A 19,612-nucleotide genomic window follows, 5' to 3' on the forward strand; every position below is an offset into this window, starting at 1 on the left:
GTGAACTTCACATGGTGTACATACCCTGTTTGTTTAACTGAGCCCAGGGAATTGTGAACCCCACATGATATATACCCTGGTTGCTTAAAAGCGCCTGCATAGTTTGGCTCTCTGTCACTTCCAGGTGTACTCCATACAGCAGACTCCCTGGTGAACTCCCCCCCCCACATCCTATATACTTTATTCAGGTCTCAACTTTAGGATACAGATCATTCCTAAAATGGTAGGCATGTACCTATTCTCACACTGTCCACAGCACCTCATGCACCTCATGCTTTTGCTAAGTGATATTTGCCTCTTCATGCTTGTACCACGCCTTTCACCCTCACGCAGAACCCCACAGGCCAAGCCACACCCAGCACCCTATCAAACATGCATTCTCAAAGGGCTCAAGGAATCCACTGCAAACCGGAGCACTTCATGGCATCATCAAGGGGATGAACTACTCTATAAATGCTACAATAATACAATAGCTTACTCTAGGAGGTTTAAGTTACACCATTAATTAACGGGAAACATTTTCATCCAATATAAGTAATTAAATAACACCATGTAGGAATCTGAGTTTCTCTGTCTTCTAATGCTTTGGTCACATCAAACCCCAAAGTACAGCGAGACATGAAGGAAGCACAGAACATCCCTCAAATTGTATGGGTCCTTGCACCTCACACACCAATACACTGCTACTTCCTGCCTCAGTCTATACAGAGTTTAAGAAACCCTAACTCTGTAAGTGAAAGACCTGGTGGGCGTTGTAACACTGTAAACAGCTTACACAAACATGCTAGATTGACCCACTTTTAGTTAAGAGAGATCACAGTTGTTGAAAGAAAATAAACGGTCCAAATACATTTTCATTTGATATTGGATATGAACAGTTCTTGATCCTACTTAAAAATTAATACAAATAAACATAGAGAGTCACAGCAAGAGCCAGGCTTCACCATGTTGCTTTAGTAGTCAGCCATTTTCTCCATTTGGGTATTTAGAAAGTATTTTATAATATGCGAGTTTCATGACTAACGTACAAAAAGTAGATTTTCCTGTAGCATAACAATCACAGAAACACGTGTCATAAGTATTTAAATCTTTGCAGTGATTGGGCATTCTCCTGAAAATCAATCCAAGAACATTATGGACTACTGACAGCAATAATGCAGATCTGTGAGGGAGTAGACAGTCGTTTGTGATTCTCACTTGCAAGTCATTGTTAAGAGCCTCAATTAAACTTGGGTGGTAATGGGAAATCCTTACATTCCAAGACTAAGGGCCTGATTACAACTTTGGAGGAAGGTGTTAATCTGTCACAAATGTGACGGATATACCACCAGCCGTATTACGAGTCCATTATATCCTATGGAACCCGTAATACGGCTAGTGGTATATCCGTCACATTTGGGACGGATTAACACCTCCTCCAAAGTTGTAATCAGGCCCTAAGTGCTAAATCCAGAGGAGAACCCAGTGATGACATTTCTTCATTCACACTAGTCAGTTAATTCTTCTTCAAATCGAAGGATTTTCTATTACTGTCCATCTTCTAAATCAGTTTTGAAGATACTAGAAATCAACAAAGCCTCTGAATACTGGGTGATATGAGTCTTTATCATAACCATAAGGCAAATAGGCAGTATAAATAATAAACAGATATTCATAAAATATTTCTAACATTTTTCAAAAAGGAAACAGCAACAGGTATATAAGATGAACGAAATGTGCCTGTTCCTGTGGATGTTAAATATTAAAGTGAATGCAGCAGTTGCTCAAGTAGCACATTTTCTAGATAGGTTGATCACTCTAACTTTGAGTCTTACCTTGACATGTGCCATTTTTCTCTTCATACCCCGGCTGGCACAAGCATTTTCCAATTGGAACTAGCCACTCGCCCTCAGCGCTGCAGTGCATTCTGGGAGGCTCATCCGTTACTGAGTTGTTCACGCATAATCCGGATACTTCCAGAAGCTGCGAAGAGTCAGACCCTGTAATTGTATCTGGAAAAATTGCCAGGTTCCGTACCACGGAGGGGCACTTTTTATAGTACACTCGCACAGACACCAGTGCAATGCAAGCCCCAACATCTTGAAAGGCTAAGTAAAATCCTTTCTTGGTCAGAGGTCCTACATCTCTTACTTCTGTGTTGAGCTTCATGACACGGTCTCCTAAATCGAGCTCAGTGAAACTCTCATCAGCAGCAATAGTATCAATCTTGATGTACTGGTTTTCTCTGATATTCCTCCCGTCTTCATCATCGGATTCAAAATAGTACATGTTAAATGTTTCCTTGCAGGTCCCGAGCCCCCCAGGAAGGCTGTTGCAGTCCCGAAGAGTGAATTTTAGCTCGATGAAGATCCTGGCAGCACCTTCATTTGAGATCCAACTGGTTAAAAGCCAATTGTTCTGGTTGAGGTCCATTACTTTGCACACTTGATAGGTGTGTATTGGGGCATAATTTTCATCCACTTCACCAATTTCCTCCCACTGTGCAGAAAAAGAATACAAAATACAATGTTACTAAAGCTAAAACAGAAACCTCAACCGAGTTTTCTACTTTCTCCCATACCTTCAGTAGACAGCACTCTCTCATAATCCCCACATCATAAACACAATTAGAACATATCTGAAGGAAAATAAACTAATTATTTACACATTTTCCTCAATTTCATAGACTTAACCATCACAACTCCTATTTCAGATATATTATGTGCCTTCAGATTGCATCAAGCATATAGAATGATGTAGAAACTCTACATCACTAAACTTGCTATACCCTTTCGATACCCAACACTTCCTCTCCTGTTAGCATTATATATCCATTTTCCTCTCACCCTCTGTTTTCTGATTATCAATGGTCTCATTAGCCTAGGTTTTAGTTCTCAAAACACCGTTCTGCACTAACCTTCTATGAATGCACCCAGATTGTTCTTTTCTCTTTTAAATGGCAGTTTCCCTGCGGGGGGTTTCTTGTATAACAATACTGATATTGGCGGAGTGTCTTTCTGGAATCCCAGTAAATCTGAGTTAGCCCCGTAAAATGGGGAATAACTGTTCGGAGCCAGATTTTCCACCTGGTACTCTACATGGGGTTTTATGCAGACATTTATCAGCTGATCTTCAGCAGATGAAAAAATTTTCTGAGGGTTGCTCTGTGGGGTATTGGGAGACATGAGCATGGGAGGTGAAGGAGAATATCTTGTCTGGTGGAGAAGAATTTGCTGAGCATGTGCCTTGGCTGGCGTTTGGATGTGGCCAGTGAACGGGACTGGGCTTCAATGCCGCCTTTTCCTAAAGTGATTTTACTAGTTAGAACTTCCAGAAAATAAAATTAGACCTGATGTTTCCAGTCACAACTGGTGGGATCACCAGTCCACTTATTATTGTGCAAAGTGGAATTCCACATGGAAATTCCACTCTGCACAACTTGCAATCGGACCTTAGTGTGTAACATATGCCAGTTGGCACAGGCGCTCTTGGCTGGGTTGAGCAGTGACTAATGGAGGGGCGGCGTGGTTTAACAATTTTGCTTTCCACTTTGCTTGGTGTAGTAGCATATAATTTAAGTTGTCAGAAATCTGTACGCTTGCAGTGTTGCTCCATGAATACATTACTCATGCAGCTCACTCGCTGCAGGACTCTTTCGGTTCTAGTTTGAGGCAGCGAAGTGATTGGAAACAGTTTATTTTGCAGAAGCTAATTCCAGTTTTTTTTCAGTATTTGCACCCCACCCACACAAACACATATACATGCAACTTGACACTTTGGTTAATCACTGGATTTAGGAAGAGCCACTGGGATGATTCACTAAAACCGTCCATATCCCAATGAACAAAACATAGCCACCTATCACAAGTTGAATCAGACTCCAGTATGCACTGGTAACCACTGGATGAATGTGCGTCACAGAAAGGCAGATAGCATTGCATAAAACAATGAGGCATATTTACGAGCCCCTTGTGCCACCTTGTGCCACATTAGCATCATTTTCCTGACGCTAATGTGGCGTTAGGTTGGCAAAAACAACACGCCATATTTACAAAGTGGCGCAATGCACAGATTGTGCCACTTTGTAAACCCTTGTGCTTCATTATGCCTGCCTCAGGCACAATGTATGCAAGGGGGCTTTCCACCATTAGGAGGCCCAGAAAAATGTCCCAGTGGAATCTATGAGACTCCTATGCGCCATTTTTGCCATCATTTCAATGCCTGCCTTAAGCAGGCATTGAAATGATGCTCCCATTGTTTTCAATTGACCTCCTTTCACTTTGCAGGATTAGAGCCAATATTTTTGGCGCTAATCATGCACAGCGCCAAACTAGCATCAACATTTTTCATGCTAGTTCTCTAACGTGCTCCTTGGTGTGACGTATCATAAATACGGCGCACACATGGTGGTGTTAGGGGGGCTCAATGTGGCACAAGAAAAGTGGCGCATCATGTGATGATGCGCCACTGTTCATAAATATGCCCCAATGTCTCTTCCTTTTAGTTACTGTTTTATACAGCCCCCTCTACTTAATTTATTTCTTCTACTCAACCAAAATCATGTGTTACTGTATATAGAACTATGGTTGGGTAACAGTGGATAAAGGGAATGTTTTTACTGCAGAGTTCTAAATAACATTAAACAGACAATGGGAGGGACGTTCTAATTGCCTATGATGTCACTCAGAACATTGAAAAACATCCATTTTATTCACTACTTATCCACCTATAATTTGATGTTATGTATGCCCCCTAAATTATCACCTGCTGCTTTCATCACTTATACAGGAATAGATGACTAATGAGGGAGCCATGCATACCCTGCGGTCCCCTACCCCTCCTAAATATAAAGAAAACACCTGGTCTCTTGCCATCCATCCCCAGCCTTTTCCTGTAAACTCCCCAACCGTCTAATTTGGAAAACAAATACCTGGCCAACAGCCAGCTACCATTAGCACCCTCAACATTTACCCTCTCAAATTGAAACAAAATACCTGGAATCTGCCACCCACCCCAAGTACCCTCTCTACATTTGCCCTCCCTCTCCAAACCAAATGTAAACAAGCATTTGCAATGCAATGGACCTCACATTTGCTCGAGTTAGAGCTACTAGCATTGTAAATGCCTAACAGGATTTTTCTAGCCAATTGAAATGAAAAGTAAAACAGTTGACATAAGCAAGCCGATTCAAAGAGCGCGAAGGAAAGACGCAAAAGGAAGAAGTTTGCTCACAGTCAAACGTATCGGCAATCGTGCAATTATCTTTGTAACAGTTGCAGTCTGCAAGGCGGTAAAAAAAACTACCCAAAGGAGGGACAAATGTAAAGCATTTACCAATGATAACAAAGGATTTTTAAATGGCAGGCCCAGGAATGAGTGAAAGTGATGAGCATGCGGTGGGCTTGGTTAAAAGCCCACAATACTTACAACAGGTCAAAGCGCTTGTGCGCTCGGCCTAAAAAACTAGCAACTTGACACCAATACCCACCCACTTTTGTGCCAATGCTCCCCCTGCCTCACAGAATTTGCTCTTAACTATCACATTGAGAGTGGAGAGAACCGGCATACAGCTCCCAGTGCTCAGTGCAGGATGTTTTTCCCTAAGAGTGTGCCTGTAGAGAACTGCGCTAACAGGAAAATATGGCAGTTTGTGCATGCAGTGTTCAAATTTCCACATTCTCTTGCCTTCCGGAGGTCTGTGGAGAAGGAGGCAACTGAATATAGGTGAGCCTACCAGCTGTCACTCGCTGCCTTGCTTGAGTCTGGGCCAGTGCTTTAAATGGGCCGGTACTCTCCGGTACTGAGTACCAGCACTTTTTTATTTTGAGAGGGAGAGTACCGGCATATCTCAAGAAAAACGTAATACTTTTAATTGCAGAGTACCGGCACTTCTCAGAAACAAGCAGGTACTCTGATAGAGAGTACCTGCGCTTCTATTTTTCCATTTAAAGCACTGGTCTGGGCAAGGCATTGGAATATAGAGGAATCTATTACAGTTCTTGTTTCCTACCCTTGTTATATCATAGCAGTGAATAACTGGATGTCGATCTGGTTATTCACTCAAATGTCTTCCAGTTGAAGCAATACGTAATCAGTGGGCCCAATAAGTGTCAATTTTGTAGCATTTTATTCGGAATTGTATACAAAAATGACACAAATTGAATAAATAGACATTCAGCGCCCCTTTCATTGTCCTTTACATGGGCACACTCTCTTCTCTTCCAAGACCTTGCGGTGTTCAGCAGGCCAGCTGAACACAGCGCTCACTCCTGCTCAATTGGTATTCATCGTACCTTCCACGATCGGCTAAAGCCAAGTGGGAACGGAACATTAGGCTTACAGAGATGTTCGGGGTTGATGCTTTCGACAGCAGTTATCCACCTACCAGTGCAGTTCTGACAGCCATGAATCTCACTTATGGAGCCACCTCTTTCATACCGTTAGTTTCTTATGTTCTATGCGCTGCATTGCACAAAGTGGATCTTTACACCAGCTCAAGTGCCTAGTGACTCATGGGCACCTTACTCAGCTGTGTTCTTGATCACGTTTCGCACACCTTTTCTACATTTTTCATTTTTGTGTGTAACGTTAGCATCCTCATCGCTCGTTGAATTAGGAGAAATCATCATATCTTTTATCACAATAGTAGCGTTTACAATTATGCCAAACTACACCATTCTGCTCATCTAGAAATTGATGACAAACACATTGGTACTGTTTATGTGAGGCAATTGAGCAGTGCAATCATTTTTCCACTTTTCAAAAGTAAGTTCTTGTGCTATGATAAAAGATTTTCAATCCATTTCCTTGGCCAGCTACCGCGAGTTACAAACTTTACATTTGTATTTTATGAATGCTAGCAAAGCACATCGTGTTCATCAACTGGGTGTACAATCAACCTTCTACACGTAATTGACGGGAAACATAATGCAACTTTAAGTAGTTTTAGTATTTAATTTTACTGAGTTAAATGATAATATGAAAGAAGCAGGAATCGGGAATGGCACGGAAATCTCACTTAAGCAGGAAAAAAGCATTTTTTGGGGAAAACACCCCAAATGCGTAACTGTGCTTTACACACACAGATATTTTTGCGAGACTGCTGAAGATCACAGGCTCGCGAACTTGAATCAAAGTTTCCAACTTCTGGGTGGCAATGCACCACCTTAAGCTGATTCGGGCTCCGTTTGAAAATGTCATGTGTGTCAGCCTAGTGGTAGGCCCACTTCTGATGTACTGGGCAGTCAACAAGTTCCCCCATCCTTGGTAAAAATCCAAAGTAAAATAGTATGCTCTTATCATCAACAAAGCATCAACATCGTGCTGAAGACATGTTTCTTTCACAGGCAAATGTTATTGCAATTTAACCCCTACCTGACATACCTCTAAAGGCAGTCTCTCAGATCCTCTTGAGTCTTAACTCTCCAAACTAACTCTTCACACAGTGACTGACTTACCTAACTTAAAGACCGCAGAAAGTCCAAAGCACAGAAACCAGGGTCCTCCAACATATCAGACAGATCCGGCATGTTCCCTCCACATTGTGCCACTCACTAGTGTCTGTTAATCAACTTGACCACATTGAAGGCCCTCTTCATTACATATATAGCACATTGTGGTGAATGCCAGAATACCTCCGGGAAAAGGTATTCAAATACCTCAATTTCGAGCTCTAATATTAAGATGAACCCACTAAGTTCTCCCCATCTGCTTTCAAAAGAAAAAATATTCGGCAGAAAATACTTCTGTCCATAAAGCCGATCAGCGGAATACACCCTCTTGCTCTCAGAGTTGTGCAGTGTAGGACTATTTTACCTTCAGTTAGCCTCTCAAAACACAGCTCTTCACTCCAACTGAAGGAAATTTCGAATAGCAACGTAGTGAATGAAATCGACAAAGCATACACATTTTGAACTAGCAAATGCCATTTAGAATGGATTTTAGTAGAATAATGAGAAGTGGACACTGGGGCAAAGACAGAGGGAAAAACAGCCACACACAGTCAGATAAAACAAATAAATCGCTAGACCAAGATTGAATGACAATCACAGGGCTGTCCTCAAGACCAATAATATTCTTCACATATTCATTAGGTACAAATACTCACTGCCACACTCACTCTGGGATCAAATTATGCTGACACGTAGACTGCTATCCATCAATAAGGCACACAGAAGAACACAAGTATTGATTGGTGGAAAACCAGAAGACCAGACCACCATGAGGACATCGCTGGGATAAGATTCAGCCAACAAACGGCAATCACATGGCCATAGAGAACAGGGCATTGAAAGTGTCAAAAGACAAACACTCAGAAAGGATAATGCTGTTAATATGATGTTGAGAGAACAACACCAAATGGATGGAAAAGAAATATGATGCGATGGTCAAGAAGGCATATGAGTTGAGAAAAGGTTGCCATAAAGAAACTCTCAAAAACCTTTCTTAGCTATAATCTTTAACCATGAAACCATAGTATTCACTCAAACCACCTACAGCTGTTCTATAGAAAGAAAAATGTGCAATAGACTAAGGGCCTCATTCTGACTTTGGCGGGCGGCGGAGGCCGCCCGCCAAAGTACCGCCGTCAGAATACCGCTGCGCGGTCAAAAGACCGCCACGGTAATTCTGAGTTTCCCGCTGGGCTGGCGGGCGACCGCCAGAAGGCCGCCCGCCAGCCCAGCGGGAAACCCCCTTCCACGAGGATGCCGGCTCCGAATGGAGCCGGCGGAGTGGAAAGGGTGCGACGGGTGCAGTTGCACTCGTCGCGATTTTCAGTGTCTGCTATGCAGACACTGAAAATCTTGGTGGGGCCCTGTTAGGGGGCCCCACGACACCCGTTACCGCCAAACAGGTTCTGGCGGTCAAAACCGCCAGAACCAGGCTGGCGGTAAGGGGGTCGGAATCCGCATGGCGGCGCTGCCTGCAGCGCCGCCATGGAGGATTCCTCAGGCCAGGGGAAAACCGGCGGGAAACCAACGGTTTCCCTTTTCTGACCGCGGCTTTACCGCCGCGGTCAGAATTGGCCTGGATGCACCGCCAGCCTGTTGGCGGTGCATCCGCGGTCCCCGGGCCTGGCGGTCCATGACCGCCAGGGTCGTAATGACCCCCTAAGTCACAACACCAAAAATGTACATGGCTTGTTTGCAGAAATGGTGAATTTGTAGAAAAAAGAGAAAAGTAATTGGCAAGTCACAAGGTTCAACCAAAGGCTACAACCTTTTGTTTACAGGTTGCAATTAGACGATCATCAAACAATTGTGACTCCGAATATAATTGGCACATGAAGGTTTTATTATATCTTTACATGCTGTACTACTGTCATTTTTAATATGAACATTTTATTAATAGAAACTATAAAAAAAGACTAAATAGACAACTACAGCACACACATGAGAAACTTCTCTTACCACCCTTCTACATGGCAGCACAATGAATGTAACAGCAAAACATGTATTTGCAACAGCAACAAAATGTATCAGTTTAGATGCATCATTAGTGCCTGTGTCCTAAATGTCTCCTACTCTGACCCCTTACTTTTAATTAGTTCAGTGGGAGAAAGCGTATGCTGGAATGGAAGTATCAAAATGTGATGTAGTCATCATACTCCCAATGAACTTCCATGTTGTGGTGGGCTTTACTACCTAAATGACCACAGAAAAGGAAATTGTAATCCCAATAACCCCATAGAAAACACTGCTTGTAAGGTGATAAATCCACAGTGCTATCAGGCATTAGTATGGCAGAACAGACAGAGGTTTGATTCACTGGAAATTCACCAAATAGTAACTTAGTCTGGCAACATACTCCTAAAAACTGCTAATTCGTGGTTATACAGCAACTCTGAGGCTGATACAATGTACAATATTAATATATGAGATATAGCACATTCTGATACACATTAGAGGGATATTTCAAATCACTAATGCGTTCTGTGACCACATGGAAGAAAGAAGTCAAAAGACAGATTTTATTTGTAAGGCCATGGAGTTAAAGGTGACTTGCAATAGCCTTTAATGCGTGGGAAGGGGTACTTTATTTCTTATAATATATGGTAACACCACCGCCCTTCTGACAAACTGGTTAACTCACTCAAGTCTTGCTCTTTTATATGAGAGAGATATTATCGTGGCAGAAATGAAGAACAAAAGTAGAATATGTAGTGTGAAATTAAACATATCGAAAAGCAGTTAGTAGTTTGTTGCAAAAATGTTAGAATCAGTGTAACTCTACGTCAGATTTAAAGTGATGTAGCTCAGAATGAGTAGTAACATGCAAAGAAGTTCAATCTTTTCTGTAATGAAATGTAGCTTGCAAAACCCAAACCAGTTACCATAAATATTACCTTTCTGCTCATCACTGTTCATTTTAGAAAAGCAAACCATAAGAACTAAAAGTGTGATCATTTTGCATATTTAAACTGCAGCTATAAATATGCTCTGTGACTAGCCTTTCACTTTCACTGCTGGCTCTAGCAGCAGGCTTTACGATGTCACAACTCAAATGTAATATCTATTACAGTTGTGAAAATATGTAATTTCGGTATTACAGGCGACTAAAGACTATTCAACTCAACTGTAACAAGGAAATCAGCTACAAGCTTTTATTTCAGTGGCCGAAAGCGGAATCGGGAATGCTGGCCACTGCAGGGTTTACAGGCTTCCATATAGAATGTACTATACACAAATTAGACTGCAGACAGTGGAACTTGTATTAGTCCTGGACTCTCAAAGCTGTAGGAATGAGGGAATAATTTACATACACAAAATGTAGGTTATATTATGATTCAAACATTTTAGGAGCAAGAGAGGGTTCTGCCACTGCCCATTCCTTTGTACAGTCAGATATTATTTCCCTCGCGATTATCATTGTATCAAGGGATATTACATATGAAAAGGCTGGGCTAAGGGAGCCAGGCATGGCAGAGAGAGATATACTGATAAATAACACATACAAAGGTTGTATATAAAAACTGAGGGTTGCCCAGTGGTTTGGCTCTCGACAAGAATAACAGGAACGAGTATGCCATAAGTGAAAGGAACCAAAGGAGGCAACCCAAATTGATTTACTTTCTATATCCATCACATGAGAGAAGGTGAAAAATCAAATTCATAAGCAAGTGTGACAATTCCAGATGCTGCATCACATATTTCGGACATATTGTTGTTCTACGTTCATATCTGTAGACCAACGGAAATATATAACAAAAAACATGGTGGTCCAAGCATGTAAACTACACCAGTATGTTTAATCCCCACTGGGCAAGTCTGGAGATTTTAAATAAGAGACCGACTTTGCATTGAGACACAAGCTGGACGGTGAAAGGCGTCCATTTTAATTTGAGCTAACAGCAACGCATATGCACATGTTCAATGCTGCCTTTCCCAGGTTACCCACAATCTTGTTTTGCATCTTGACATAGACAATGAATCCTGCAGTTTATGTTTCTTAGAGATGCACATTCGGACCAAATTAAAGGCAGAAGACTGCCACAATACCTGAGAACCCAATTTATAAAGTGTGAAAAACAGGCAATGTCATTGGTCAAACAGGGCTTTGTGACTATGTTTGAACATGCTTAGGGCTTTTAGACCTGCCCTATCCTTGGCAAATAGATGTACACCTTGGAAAGGATTGTAAATAACAAATCTCTATCAAAATGTATGTTCAATTTTTAGGAAAAATGTTTTATCACTTCATTCAGGCTTCCAATAGCATCCTTTTGCACAAAAGGAGAGCTGAATTGCGCAACACATATATTTCCTCAGCAGTTTTTAAATTGTTTTGCATTCAATCAGTAAGATATTGAACTAGGACTTGGATCATAGAGAAGGCACATGAGTATTACATATAAATAGTTCCTACCATGTTAAAGGAAGTAGTAAAAAATTAAAAAGAGCATAACCCAACATAAAATTAACCGTAATGCTAAAAAAAAAAGATTTGAGAGCAAACTATTTTGCCATATTTAAATTCACCGAAGTAAAACCGATTTACCTCCACATAGAAATTGGCACATTATAAAAGTAATACTTACACACACGATGTTGCCAATAAATACTTTTTACAAATTAATCAACATAAAATAGCCACACAGAAACAAAAAACTCAGTGATGTAAAAACACAGTCTAGCTACACTCACTTTATTTCACTTCTCCGGCCACCACATACATTTTTTTCGTTGCTCAAAAGTAGTTAAGTGTTCCGTTTTATTTTTTTCAAAGAAGCAGAGAATGAATAAAATGGTATTTCGTATCCAGCAGATGATCATTTTCATATTATTTGTCAAAAATTTAGGAATGCTTTGAAAAGCTGACACCATGCTGAAAGCAAAAATACGACCTAAAATAATACAGGACTTATTTGCCAAACAACTTGTTCAGCTGAGAAAAACATGACACTTCTCAATGAAAGGAAAGGTATGTTTAATTTATTCTGGTAGGCCTTTGGCTGTCTGTTTGTAGACCAGAATTTGAAGAGAGTTGCAGAAAAATGTCAAAGTGAAACTAGATTAATGGAATATATTAGGAGTCTCTACATGTTGTTCCCTGAAGAAGTAGTGTTTTGTCATTGGAATTATATTCTGAATTGACATAGGTGCCTTGTCTAATTATTTATTCATTTTGACTCTGACCAGATTATGGGCCACATCTGGAAGAGAAATGAAAACGGATCTAGATTGATACACAGAACAAAAGCAAAGGCAGCATCCTGACTGAGAAAGGATTTCAACAGGTTTTTCTACAGTTCTGTTGGATTATAGGTCTTCTTGTCTGTAAAAGTCACAGGAACAATCAGCCATTAGCAGTGGTTAAATTAAACGTGCTTATGACTTTTGCCTTGTGAGCTGCGCCATGACAAAGATCTGTATATTGAATTTACAGAGTACAGAAAGTCGGTGAACGTACAGAGTACAGAACATGGGTCAAAGAGACTATTTGGTGGGGGGAAACAACCATTACAATACGGCTGTTACCACAGATGGGCTTTACCACATATGGGTTACAACGCATGCCCCATTACCACGACTAGCCTTTACCACGCTTACTATTACAACAGATTGTCTTGTAAAGGTGTGCATGGTAAGGGCAATGTGTGGTGAAGGGGGTAAAGGCTATCGGCATTGTTAGGGGAAATGGAGGGATCCTTCTGTTTCCTCTGAATGACCTGCGCCATGCCCCAAAAGAGCTGACTCTTCCCCGTGGAAATTGGAAAATAAAATACCAGAAGAAAAGGTAACCGCCAATAAAGTTTCTACATTACATAAAAGATTTTAAGTTAACTGTAAAATGAGAGCATGATAGGGACCGGCTGTTAAAGGAAACTGAATATGTGGCTGGGGGGTGGCGTACTGTTTTAGGTGGTGGGGGTACTGTCTTAGGGAGGGGGCAGGTTGGGGAATGGTTTCAGGCTTGGGGCCTGGGCAGTGGGGGGGTGGGGTGGTTTTAGAGCTCAGGGTGGGGGGCAGGGGTGTACTGTATTAGGGCTCAGGGAAGAGGACGGGCATTTTTTAGAAGGGCTGGGAGCCAGGGGGATCACGCTGAGGTCTGGTTTTAGGGCTTAAGGCAGGGGTCTCGTCGTTTTTAGAAGGGCCAGGGGGTCATGCGGGGTCTGGTTTTAGGGCTTAGGGCAGGGGTCAGGTAGTTGTTAGAAGGGCTGGGAGCCAGAGGTGGTGTCGCGCTGGGGTTCGGTTTTAGGGCATAGGGTAGGGGTCGGGTAGTTTTTAGAAGGGCTGGGAGCCGTGGGGGGTGTCGTGCTGGGGTCCAGTTTTAGGGCATAGGGCAGGAGTCGGGTAGTTTTTAGAAGAGGGGGTGGTTTTGCGCCAGGTTCTGGATTAAGGGGTTAGGGCAGAGGTTGGGTAGTTTTTAGAAGTGCCGGGTCGAGGGAGCGTTGCACTGGTGTCTGGTTTTAGGGCTTAGGGCAGGGGTTGGGTAGTTTTTAGAAAGGCCGTGGGATGTTCGTGGCGGGGTCAGGAAAAACCTCTACCACGCATATGTCTTTAACGATCACATTTTTACAACATAATTCATTGTAACTGCATGCATGGTAAAGGTTATGCATGGTAATGGTATTCTTGTAACCCACGTGTGGTAACAGCATGCATTGCAACGGAATGCGTTGTCCCGTTATAGAACCATTTGGTGGTGCTGAGGTCATTCAAGGGTTCATTAACCACCCATGTGGAACCAGAACCACTAAGTATGATTATCACATTTCTGTTTTGTTCCTCAGACAAGTCCCTGCCAACAATCCTATTATTAAAGGTCAGTAGTAAGCATAGTAAGAGGTTTAGTGAGTGAACTAAAAATGATACTACTTAAATATGAAGTTAAGAAATGTTCTTGCCATTCAAATTTTCATTCTGTTATCTCACTAACCTGCTTGTGTAACTATTATATTTTTATAATACATTAGAGAATATGGAATTCTGTCTCCTAATACAGTTGAATTGCGACTTCTCTTGCCACTTGTAATCAGACAATAACATAGGTACTTTACTGTAATAACTTAATATAGTTGAGTTAACACAATGAACACTTTCATTCTTATGATCTCTTTTTCTATGATGAATGGTGATTAGCAGACATTAGAGATTTGTGCCAATGTTCAGTTTTGCACACAATTCGTTCTAGGTACAGGAAACAAAGAATCTCTCTCAATGTTACTACTCATTCTGAGCTACAATCCTTTTTAATCAGATTTATATAAAACGAACTCTAATACGTTTTTGCAACAACTCACGAACTGCTGTTTGGTGTTTATTTTGCACTACAAATTATTTCATTCATCATATATGCAACCATACCATCTCTCTCGTAATAAGGAGGAAGACCAGAAAGGATTTCAAACATTTGTGGAAAGAGAAATGCTGTAGGAAGAGAGTTGCTGTGAGAGTGTATTTTAAGGACTAAAAAACCTCTGCTGTACATTACAAGAATATTGCAAGGCACCTTGGCGTTCCATGATGTTATAAAGGAACTCAGCCTTTGGCATTGTTCTTTTTTATTTTAACAGGACTCCTCGGTGACTTGCAGTATCTTTATAATGTATGACATTGGGTGCTTTATCCCATACATAGTAGAACACTGAAATGTTGGAAATCCATTGGAGACAATGAACTATTAGAGTGCCAATAATTGCTGATCTGGGTATTCTACAGCAACATTCTGATCTTTGACTTCCAGTTCTCCCTGATTACTTTAGAGCATTCCATTTTCAGTGAGACAATGCTCTACTAACATTATAGTCTTTCTGCCTCAGGCTCTGCAAGCTGATAGAGGCCTTCTCTTACATAAAGGCAGTTGCCTATGGCTTGGGCCAATAACCTATGACTGCGGATTTAATGGCTGGTATAACAGTGGGCTATCATGCTGCAGTATAGTGCATGGTCTAAAGAGCGTTTTGTAGAAGAAGAAAGAGAAGAACAGCTGGGCTTGGAGCTGCATGACACTGCAGGGATTGTGGTGCTCGTTACCATCTGTATTGTAACCACGTATCTAGTCCACGCTGAACAGAAAATGTAGAGGCAGCTTACCTCCTTAACCATGATGGCAAAGGATATAAGAAAGTCAAAAGCAGTAAGGGGAATTGTTCAGTCTACATCGTACACTATGCATTACTTACACATTTTTCATCCATTTCATCTGTGGAAATTATCCTGTGCATATGGTTCCTAAAAGAGCTGTTTAATTTGTAGAATGTTGCCCCTAATAAGGCAAGACAATCAAAATCATAGGTATTTACCCATAACATCTGTAGTTAGTTACTTCTGAGGTCATATTGTAACAACAGTATTATTAGTGAAAATGTTTGCTATTCGGTTAAAAGTAAATCATTTATTCCTAGTTAAATACAGTGAAATAGCATTTAAACATACTAGTAAAAATATATAGAATATTTCCCTCCAACAAAGCGTATGTAGTAAAAGGCCAGCCAACACACTTGGTCAGGGGAGTAATAAAGGCCCCTGTAGTCCCCGTGGTGCGGGGGGCAAAGCTCCAGAGGGCCCCTCTGCACAGCTCCTTCGTTATGCAACTTCACTCGGTGTCACTCTGTCTATGATGATATCATCTCCCTTCACCTGCTCACCTGGTGAGGACCTGACATCACGTAGAAGAACACATGGTGAGCTTGAAACTCCTGTGTAGAGTGGGTTTCCAATCCGTGTTTGGAGGATCTGATCATTCGATGTCCACTATGGGCCTTTAAATCTCCCCAGTACATCAGTGACAGAGAAACTTTTGATTTTGTTTTATATTTTGTGAGGGAAGGTTGGAGAGGGTAAAAGTGCCTCACGGCAGTGCTTGGCACAATGCCCTGCCCCCTCCACAGTTTGTACCACCTCCTCGCACAGAAAAAAATAACTGTACATTGGTGGGTCTCTAGTAAGGTTTCTAAAAGTCACCTCGGGGCTGTACGTCCTCTCACAGAATGAATCCATGAGACGAGAGCTTAAAGGTCACTGAAAACCAAGGCTTATGTTTTTTACAGTCAGTTTTAAGTAGCGAGTTGGGTACTCTGACGCACTCACAAAATAATTATCCTTATTTTAATTCTTATGTCCATGAATAGCAATCATACTCTAAATAGTTCTTACAAAGTTAGCAAAAATCGTTTCCAATTAATTTACAAGAATCTAAAAAAAGGCATTGGGTTCTGTAAAGAGTACTCATGTGGTAACAAAAGGTTACTACTGTGATCACAAGATATAGCATTTTTACTTCTAATCACAACATTCAATAAGCATTAAGGAATCAGAAACATCTCTCTTTTGGCCTTATATTATATTCATTGCACAAAGAGATAGCCCATTTGAATTGAAGTTATCCACAGTAAAGTGTACAGATCTTCCAATCTATTCCCCTCCTGGTCCCTTTCCAGGAAGCACTACAACACAGACAGAAAAGCACCTTTTGTGGGGACAATGTGAATGGGCGTAGCATAGATGGTCAGGACATAATCAAACCCTGTCTCCTGCAGCAAAATATGTCTGCTAAATGCTTAATTTGGAAAAGAATATGTGCTGGGGCCCAAGGTTTTGCTCAGAAACCCCCAGCCAGTGCTCTTTAATGTCAGTGTGAAGAATAGTGAGGCTGTGTACTCTTGATTCCACTTCACAACTCTTTAAGTTACACCATGACACTCTCTACCCCTTTATCTCCTTCTTGCAGATTCTTGATTGTTCTTTTTGCTTCTGTTTTTTGGTCTTTCTCTTCATCCTTCTCTCAGTGTTGTGTGTCTCTGTCTATTACTCTGGAGAGGAAAAAGTAAGTGATCATCCACAAAAATGAGTGACCCACTGGCATCCACCAGCTGCAACTTTATTGGTTATGCTCCCTAGGCGCGAAGCTTCTTCCCTATATCAGTGGTTCCCAACCTTTTGACTTCTGTGGACCCCCACTTTGTCATTACTGCAGCCCGGGGATCCCCACTGAATCATTATTGGAATCCGGGGACCCCCCCCACTGAGTCATTACTGAAAGCTGGGGACCTAATCTGTTAATATTATTTAATTTTCCAAGCAGTCGCTGACCCCCTGAGGAGGCTTTGCGGACCCCCACGGGTCCTCGGACCACAGGTTGGGAACAACTGCCCTATATCATGAGCCCAACCATGATATAAACATTCATCTAGTATTCCATTTATGGTTGAAGAGAGGGTTTTGTGTAAGCTTGTGTGTGTGTGTGTAAAAAAGAGTATTTGTATGTGTGAGTGTGGGTGAGAGAGTGTGTGCGTACTCTCTCGTTCGTAAGAGGAGATTGAGTGTGTGTGATAGGCAAGTATATAATGTGAAAAATGCATGTATAGTACTCCTGTAGAGGCTATTTCTCTTAAAGCTAAGAGCCATGTGCATGTTTAGATCACAAGGCGCAATAGACTTTCAACAGAGAGCAATTTTATGGCAAACAAAGAAACAGGAACTTTCTTCTGTCGTAAACCAAAGTGAGAATACCAGAACGTACAGTGAAGAGGCCACGTTAGTAACAATTCCGTTGTCTTCGGGTCTACGTCAGTGAAGCCAGGAGATTGCTATGAAAGTTGTGCGCGTGCATTCTCTGAGAAGAAGGAATATTGAACAACATAAAATGGTGCATCACTATGTGCTCACCCTGCACACGAGGCACAAATATTTGCTGTCAGCAATCCTGCGATAACAAAACACAAATTCGCATTATGATGCTGATAAAATGTTTTCCTCTGTACCTTTAAGGGCTTAAAGAAAAGACCACGCATGCATTGCAACTGCAGGGTGCTGAATCATTTATGTAAGACCTATTTCTGTATCAGAGGGGAAAAAAGAAGGACATGTCTACCAGGTTTACAGTGGCAGAAGGCGCGCAGAACAGAATGCAATCAAGTGTGTGCCCAATTCCTGTGACGTGAGAAATCAGAATCCAAGCCACCAGAAAAAAGGAAAATCTGACTGATTTCCGTCTTCCTACCTATTCCCCAAAATAATGTAATCTCTAAATTAATATGGCATTTTGCAATGCATAAAGTGGATTTATAACAGGTTGTGTGAGATATTTTTGTCGTTGTGTAATAGAAATTGGAGACGCGTGTGTGTTGTCTACAGATTAGGTTTGAACCCTATTGAGGTCGGATCCCCTTTTCAGTCTTGTGATGTCATGGACCTGGGTGAAAAGTGCCCCCGTGGTTTAAGTACCACAGGCCTCTTTACCAGGGGCGTAGCTTGGTCCATAAGACAGGGGGGTGTGAGCTCCAGATTTCCTAGTAGTCATGTTGGGATATCTTGCTCAAACACATCACATGAGAAGCAGGAAATGTGGGGGGCTAAGAAGATAATGAAAAGAGAGAGGAGGGCAGATTGTTAGGGACACTTAAAACACATTTTATGTACAGCAAAGTAAGTTTTTAGGTGGGTGTAGCACCTCAAATACCCTCACTGAAGCTAGACCCCCACTCTTTACTAGGGTTTCAGTGTCCAGTAGGGGGCGTTAATTCAGTGTCCCTGGAATTAACAACAGGAGGCGTCCACTTAATGCCAGCAGCCAGGAAGTAACAGGGCTTCTGAGTTGAACCCTGAATATTTCTGAAGAAAACGAGGATTTGCAATCCATAAATACAACCTCACTTGTAAAAGGATTATTAAAAAGTAATACCAGTATGGAAAGTGTCTATTTGTTCATGTCCATATAGTATAGAGGGGACAGCTCACGGCCTGATCTTGAAAAGATCTGAAGGATGCAGTGAAGCAAGAGCTAAACGATAGCCTAACTAATATATATAGACCTGCACAAATGTCAATGCCGCAACATCAACTTACACCATATCGTCAAGATGTGGATTTAGAACAGAAATTCTACTTTTCCTTCTATATACATATCTGTATGATATAGTGGTAGTTGATATTGTGGAGCTGATATTCGTGGAGGTCAAACTTTCTGTTGCTGATATTATGACACAGAACTCCCTTCAGCTCCAAGGTCTGAGTAGCATAGTGACAAGACCACCTTTGTCACTCGCTACAAAAAACGAGGACTGTTTACCTTACATGTCTGGGTGATATCCGACCAACAAGCAGGATAAGGAGTTCTGAGGGTTGTAGCCCTGCATCTGTCACTTTAGCCCAGGCAATAGGAGATTTTAAGAACTGGAACCCATCCAGTG

General features: G+C 41.6%; 1 protein-coding gene across 5 annotated transcripts in view; it reads right to left on the reverse strand.

The window, feature by feature from the left end:
• The window catches only part of EPHA5 (EPH receptor A5), a 647,731-nt gene that overhangs the window by 538,420 nt on the left and 89,699 nt on the right, over window positions 1-19,612 (reverse strand). For all 5 annotated transcript variants that reach the window (XM_069235711.1, XM_069235720.1, XM_069235739.1 and 2 more), the window contains exon 3: window positions 1,815-2,478. In XM_069235711.1, the coding sequence (XP_069091812.1) occupies window positions 1,815-2,478 (664 nt within the window). The remainder of the gene's footprint in view (window positions 1-1,814; window positions 2,479-19,612) is intronic.

This window comes from Pleurodeles waltl, chromosome 1_2, assembly GCF_031143425.1.
Source record: "Pleurodeles waltl isolate 20211129_DDA chromosome 1_2, aPleWal1.hap1.20221129, whole genome shotgun sequence".
NCBI classification, from domain to species: domain Eukaryota; kingdom Metazoa; phylum Chordata; class Amphibia; order Caudata; family Salamandridae; genus Pleurodeles; species Pleurodeles waltl.